Source organism: Dendrobium catenatum, unplaced genomic scaffold (assembly GCF_001605985.2).
Source record: "Dendrobium catenatum unplaced genomic scaffold, ASM160598v2 fragScaff_scaffold_1061, whole genome shotgun sequence".
Taxonomy (NCBI): Eukaryota; Viridiplantae; Streptophyta; class Magnoliopsida; order Asparagales; family Orchidaceae; genus Dendrobium; species Dendrobium catenatum.
Genome location: NW_021319523.1, coordinates 2,304,750 through 2,312,622, shown reverse-complemented (window position 1 = coordinate 2,312,622; position 7,873 = coordinate 2,304,750). Strand labels below are relative to the sequence as shown.

Sequence of the window (7,873 nt, the reverse complement as noted above, 5' to 3'; positions counted from 1 at the left end):
AGGTTCGAATCACAATTTGGATTACCAAATGATTTCCAAAACATGATGTGAATAGAATCGAATTGAGCGGCTCAACGAGACTAATCCAACGAGCTTAAGATTACTAAATTCTGATATAACTAAGACATTCAAATGTCCATGAAACGGTCCATGATCAAGAGATTCAACATCAGTCATCCATGCAAACCACTTTCCTTTTGCCCTTGATCTTCCACCTATTTACATGTCATGTCACTACAACAAATCTATAAATAGAGCCCCCTTTCCTCTTAAAAAGGGACCCCTAAACCAAAGGATTTAAGAGAGAGATCGGAGATCGCTCTTGCCTCATTGCCTCCTCGATCACCACCCGGTGTTCCGCCAGACCACCGCTTGACAACCTGAGTTTCGGTGGACTACCGCATGATGCCCTGAGCTCCGCTAGACCACCACCTGATGTCATGAGCTTCTCCGGACCACCGCTTGACACCCCTGAGCTTCGCCGGACCGCTACCTGACGTCCTAAGCTCTGCCGGACCACTGCTTGACGCCCTAAGCTTCGCCGGACCACCGCTTGACTCCTTAAGCTCCACCGAACCACCACCTATCGTCTTAAGCTCCGCTGGACCACCGCTTGATGCCCGAAGTTCTACTGGACTATCACCCAACGCCCGAATTTCTTTCAAGCCACCTACAAACATCGGGTTCTATTAATTGACACTCGAACTTTCAAGTGATGTCAAAATTATCTCAGATCCCCGGGTGACCCTGAAGTTCCACCAAACCATTAAGTGACGTCAGACTTTCATTTACCCCATATTTGTGATCTAATTGCCCTCAGGGGCGAGTCCGCCCATTGTAACATACTTAAATTCTAGTGAAATCATTTTTAATTGGGTCAGACCCCGTGTTTTTTTCCTTTCCAGGATTTTTCACTTAAAAATTTTGTGTTATCTATATGTGACGATATCCGTGCAACACTAAGACGTAGAGTCATAACTTTATCTCCGCGTATATTCTAGCCCAAAACAAGTATCAAATAATAATAATAATAAAATAATAATTTATTTTATCTATAACTTTTTCTTAAAATTTTTATTAAATTTTAAGTAAAGGATATACCATAAAATTGAAATGAGGGCATTTAATACGGAATCAGGCGTCCGGGAAAATACTCATTAAATGAATGTTTTATCGAACTCTTAAGCTTCTTTTGAGATGACTTTTTATTGCTTTTTAATACAAAATTTTTTATTTTGTATTAAAAAATTGATTTTAAAAATAGTAATAAAACAATTTCAAATGAAATTTTAATTTGATGTATGTAATTGACTTAAATATTAGAAAAAAAAATTGTCTATCTGCTCCTAAATGTACTCATTAAATGAATGTTTTATCGAACTCTTAAGCTTCTTTTGAGATGACTTTTTATTGCTTTTTAATACAAAATTTTTTATTTTGTATTAAAAAATTGATTTTAAAAATAGTAATAAAACAATTTCAAATGAAATTTTAATTTGATGTATGTAATTGACTTAAATATATAAAAAAAAAAATTGCCTATCTGCTCCTAAATGAGTGATTCCTTAGCTTGATTTAAAGTTATTATTTTATGAAAGTAATGTAAAAGAATTATTTTTTTATTATATTTTTTACTTGAAAAATTGTATATGATTTGTATAGATTGGATAATGCCAACAAGAGAGACAATTCATTAGGTGGGTTTCTTGGTTCTCACCAACACTTGTGCACCAATCGTCAAAAGTAAGAAGAAATTATTCGTGTAAAGTTCGTACGTAGTTTACGTCCGGACTCTAATCAAAACAAGCCATCTCGCCTGTACACATCCTATCTATATACTCATTCACAAGGTGTATAATGCATATCTTATGCACAGATGACGTGACTAATTTTAATTAGAGTTAGAGCTTTAGTTCTTGATTATTAAATAAAAAATCATTTTAAATGTGAATCTTTTTTAAATTTTTGGGGGGAGGAGCACTATTGAAAAAAAAAAAACAGATTTGTTTTAAAGTTGCGATCGGATAAAATAGCTCCGCTTGAAATGCGATCTGTTTCTTTGGTCATCTATCGAGCAATCAAACAGTGGGCGGTTAATCACCCATTCTTCTCAAACCATGCCGAAATCCTGCTCCGTCGCCGTCATCGGCGCCGGCGTCTCCGGCCTATGCGCCGCCCGCGAGCTCCTCCGCGAAGGCCATCGAGTCGTCGTCTTCGAAAAAACCAACCGCATCGGGGGCACCTGGGTCTACAATCCCCACGCCGACTCCGATGCATCGGGCCTCGATCCGGACCGACGGGTCGCTCAAGGCAACCTATACAGCTCTCTCCGCACTAACGTGCCTCGCCTGCTTATGGGATTTTCCGACTACCCGTTCCCGGATCCAGAGGACAGCTTTGGCGATCCTAGGGCTTTTCCTGGGCACGCCGAGATTCTTGCTTTCATCGAGGCGTTTGCGCGTGAAGAAGGCCTGCTTGATGTAGTGAGGCTTGGGGTTGAGGTGGTTAGGGTGGAGCGGATTGGGGAAAGAAAGGACCAGTGGGCAGTGAAGTGGCGGCGGACGGCGGAGGACACGGGCACCGAGCTTTTTGAAGCCGTGGTTGTCTGCAACGGCCATAACGCACTACTGCGGTTCGCTGATATCCCTGGTTAGTCCGGAAAATCATTCCAATAGTACCCCAAATTTATAACCCATTTAAAAATTGAACTATTAAATTCGTGCAGTTGAGCTTATCACAACAAACATAGGTGTAAAAAATAAAGGAATTAGTGAAAGGCCCTGTGGATCATTGGTTAAAGGAGAGGACTAATTCTCCAATTTGAGCAATATATTTTGCGCTGCTCAACATTCAGAAAAAAAAAGAATTAAGATTATAGAGTCTTCTTTTCAATTGGAGTGATGTTATTAGTAACAGAGATAATTGTATATCAATTTAATAAAATTTTAAATTACAAATGCAACGGAAAAATTACAGCTTTATATTTTTACTCGTTGGAAGATCTGGCGGATAATTGATATCAACGCAAATTAAATAGTGACTAGCACTTAGATGAAATTCTTTAGGAAATCCCTCATATGATTTATGGACTGGTTGTTTTGTTTGTATATTTAACCTTGGTTGGTTGAAAATTACAATTAAAAAGCTTAATATTTATAAGGTGATTCTTTCTTGAAATGTAGTTGACTGAAGAATATGTGATATTAAGTAAGTTTAAGTGAAATGATCAAAACTTGAAATAAAAAATTTCAATTTTGATAGGAGTGAAATTTAAGTAGAGTCAAAAGCGATCAATTTGTATTCAAATTTCAAGAAAAATAGAGTAAAGCCTATTACTTTATAGAATATGTTTTAATAAATAATCAAGATAATATGCACAAAATATTAAAAGTTTATTTTTTAAAAATATATTGTCAGATTTTTTTTTTAAATATAAATGCATATGCCAACTATTTATGTGTTATATATATGTGCTTATATATGTATTTGTTGATGCGAGAGATAGATATTTATATTGGGAGATATGAAATATATGCTTTTATGTCATATTATCATATTATTTACGGCACAAAGTCTTTATTTATTTCCTTCTTTGTTCTTTCTTGTATGCCTATTTATAGTCGAGAACCTATTCAACATTAACAAAATAGTTTTCTCCCAACATGATATTAGAGCAAGGAAATTTTGAACATATTTTTTTCCCCATAATTTTGTGCTTTGGAAGATATTTGGCGCCTCTTTGGGTGGTCTTAATCTAGTTAAATGCCCGATGACATAGAAAATGAGTTCGCAAATAAATATTTAGATAAAAAATGAGTTTAGATGTCTTTCAATTTGAATGAATTTGTAGTGTGCTTGCATAAAAAAGTGTGCATGACATGCTTTACGATACTTCTTGGCAAGGTTTAAAATTTCGTATTCGGGTATTGAGTCATTTTTCGTTCATGAGACGAGGCGTAAGCCTCAAGGCGAGTTGAGGCGTAAGCCTCAAAATCAAAAAATTGCGTAAACATAAAATAATAAATTTTGTATATACTAATGAGTAAATAATATATAAAACATAAAAAATGCACAAGATATGAAGAATAGCAAATGACTTCACATATCAAATTAAGAAGCTTAAGAACACTCACTAGTCCTATCAACATTACTCATCACTCATCAGTGGTTGACCTCATTTTTGTTATGAGATCACTCGCGGGCCTAATCCTGACCCTTATAGATCAATCCTGGCACTCCGATTAATCCTGACCCTAAAATCAATTTAATCTTCAAACCAATCATTAACCATCTTAGGATCTTCTTTAGATTCCAGACCTCAGACCTATTGCTAGATCCTTAGCGATTCTTCTAGCTTCAGATCCTAGGATCCTAACTCTTAGTCTCCAGGATTCCTCCAAAACAAAATCTAGACCTTAGATCTATTCCAGGTCCATAGGATCCTTCTAGACTCCAGACCTTCAGGGATCTACTTTAGACCCTAGAATTTTCTAGACTTCAGGACTCACTTAGGATCTATACTAGACCCTAAGATTCTCCTTAGATCCAGACCCTTATGATCTTTCTCTAGTCCTTAGGAGCTACCTAAGACCTGTAGATCAATCCAGACCTTGAGATTAATTTAGATCTCAGAATCAATTCAAACTTTCAAACCAATTCCTGGCCCTTAAGCTGTAATCCAGATCTCAATCCAAATTAAACCTCAATTAAAATCCAGACATCCAGTCCAGTTCAGTTCTTAATTCTCCAGTTTCAAAACCCGTGATCTTTGTTCTGACTCAAACTTAACATTATCACAAGTTAATTATTGATTCCTCCAAAATGATCATAAATGATTTGGATAAAATCAAAAATTAATTAATCAAATCAAAAATCTAGATCAAATCCAAATATCCAGACCAAATCCTAAGTTCCAAAGCGCCCTGTCCTAAAGGATCTTTTTCCAGCGGATTTTTCAAACACTTCAAAACCCAGCTCAATTGACCTTGATTTCCAGTACGTCCTCTCGTCAGTTGCAATACTGATGGGACATGTTCTTAAGACAACTCTCAAAATTTGAGGCCCATTCCGACGATCTCTAACCCCAAAAAAAAACTAAATCAAAATCAAAAAGGCTGCTAAAAACCTTTTTAAACTATTTACAGCCTTATGCCACTGGGGACCTGGTCAACCCAGTAGATTTTGACCATTGGAAGCTTTCTTCAAACCCTCTAATCCACTTCCAGACCTTTAATCACTGATTAGGGTGTGATCAGTAAACCTGCATTTGTTGGGACTCATTTCAGCTCTCTAGTGGGACATGAGTGCTCAAAAATGACGAAAAAGAACCTCTTTGGGGGATATGAATTAATCGTTTTGATCAATGAGCTCCTAAACTGAATGCAACCACCTCCAGGCAAAGTTCTCAAATATCAAACGCAACCTGTCGAACCCATTCTCAGGCCTTGCGGCCGAATCTGGGGTTGACCAAGTTCAAAGCTGAGTTGACCTAAGAGGCCCTTTAAGGGTCCAAACAAGGTGTTTTGACCCAAATGACCTCTTTGAAGCCCATGGTTAAACCACTTCTATTGGTCTCAAATATCATTTCAAAATTGATGAGCCCATTTTTAGACCAGGGCGTCAACATCCTTTTTACCAATTGTCAACAGTTAGGTTGACCAAAATAGGCTCCTTTAAGGTCAAAATTAAGGCATTTTGACCAAATTAACCTTTCCAAACCATAGAACCACCTCAAACGACTCAAAACATCAAAACCAAACATTGTTGAGCCCAAGGCTCGGGTCCTGAGGCCAACCTGCAGGTTGACCAAGTCAATCCTAGGTGACCTAAATTGCCCTTTAATAGTTTAATAGGTTATTTAACATATTCAAACCAGTCCATCCCTTTCAAAATCCTCAAATCACTTCCGATTAGTTTAAACAGCCCCCCACATGCCATTGTCATCATCAATTTTGCACTGGTTTGACTAGTCAAACTCAGATCAAACAAATGGCTTATTGCTTCACAACATTGGCCAAATTTCCATGGTTTGAATTTAATACAAACCATTTTAAACCTCTCTTAAACTAATCTAAGTCCCTAATTTAAATTTCACTCCAGCGTTTAATCATCCATTCTAACGGAATCTTCCCTAGAGTAACTCCCTAAACCCTTGATTTTAAGATCAAGTGGTTTAAATTACTCCAAAAATGTCCAAACTGGGGACCAAGAGGCTTTTCCACCTCATGAGGTCCCTTGTGTACTTTATTCCCTGCTCCCAAACCACCCTAGCGGGCAGCGGTGGCACACTAAGAGCCCCTCCTGTGAAGTCCAGCCAGCCATATTTTATTTTTAAAAAGACATTTTTCCAATGGACGGTAAAGGCCTTGAACATCAAACGGAGACTAACCAGAGCTTCTCACACTACCTCCCTCTCATTCAAAAGGCCCATTTCCAGGCAACCCAAAAAGCTCTCAAAAATCTTCTCCAGATGACTCCTCTAGTTATTCCATAGCTTTCCCTAAAACTATTTTTTCACCAAATCCAAGCCTCCAAAAACACTCATTAGTTCGTAAGGAGAAGATAGTTTTAGGAGAGAGAATCAGGAAATTTCTTGTAATAACTCAACATCCAGCAAGATCCAGCTCTTTGGAGTCTTCAACAAAGTTTGAAGAGGAAACATTCTTACATCTTATTCATCCAAACCAAGCCCAAGTGAAAGTCAAAAAATCCATCAGGCTAGCATGTAAAGTATTTATCGCTTTTAAGTTTAAAATATTTTACAAATTGAAACGGCTGTAGAATATCTACAGTGTAGTGGAGCCTTCAAATTTCGCAATAACATTGGGAAGCATTATGTTCACCATCAATCTATGTTCTTCAAATTTTCATTTGGAAGTTTATCGGTTAAGTATTTAAGACAGTTATAGGCATTTTCACAAAACTACCTTCCAGTCCTCGGTCAGATTTCAGGACCGTCCGAATTGCATCATCAGACGGTCACAGATTCAGATCCTGGAACCCGCGCTGCACTCACCTGGGCATTCCAGAAACACCGGGTCTCGCTGGCCAGGACCGGCAGGCAAGGTGACGCTGGCGCCATCTGGGCCTCCGCGCTCGGATTCGGATCCCGTATGTGGATCCGATAATCGGACGGCGTGCCGTTTCATCGCGACGTGGTCTACAGTGACCATCCACAGGATCACGCCACCACGTAGTCAAGGCCGCGGAACACGAACACGCAAGCACGCCGCCCCGTCCAGCCAATCATTTGCCAAGATTGTCTCACACCCAGGCCCGGCACGCCGCCGGCGGCGCCTCCGAAGCTTTGACCTAACTAATGATGAAAACTCATTTAAAAAGCCCCAAAAAAACTTACCTCAAAATTACATGGTAAAAATCCAATTTACCACAAGTTCTTAGGGCTTGTTGGAAAGCTCTTTGAGCTTCTATTAGTGCGACGTTTTATTTGCACAATTCATAATAAACAATATTTTTATCACTGGTTTTTGAGGAGAATGTTGGAGTTTATTTGAAATCCAGATTTTTCTCAATTTTCTTTCAATCAGTGTGTCAAATGATGTTAAACATTTTGATGTGAAACACCATCTTTGGACTATCTTAGGGCATATCATGTCAACGCTTTTTCCTTAGGTCAAGATTGTCCCAGTTGCGTATGTCTGTGGGCGTGAACTTTACAAAATTATTGGGTCCATTTTGGACACCAAAACTTTGGGCACACATTCATAACTCTGCCAAACTAGATCTAGAATTCAGGCTTCCTTAATTTCTGTGCGTGTGTGTGTATGGCTAACTAGGGTTAGTATATGTAACAGAGATTTAGACCCTAATTTGATCACTAAAGCACAGCCTCAAGAACAATAAGTGAACCGCG

The 7,873-nt window shown here is 38.3% G+C and overlaps 1 protein-coding gene across 3 annotated transcripts in view; it reads left to right on the top strand.

The window, feature by feature from the left end:
* Window positions 1-2,025: 2,025 nt before the first annotated feature.
* The window catches only part of LOC110094987 (flavin-containing monooxygenase FMO GS-OX5-like), a 22,203-nt gene continuing 16,355 nt past the window's right edge, over window positions 2,026-7,873 (top strand). For all 3 annotated transcript variants that reach the window (XR_003701943.1, XR_003701942.1, XM_020820353.2), the window contains exon 1: window positions 2,026-2,649. Coding sequence is in view for 1 of the 3 variants with exons in the window: in XM_020820353.2 (XP_020676012.1) it covers window positions 2,118-2,649 (532 nt within the window). In the remaining 2 variants the exon portion in view is untranslated. The remainder of the gene's footprint in view (window positions 2,650-7,873) is intronic.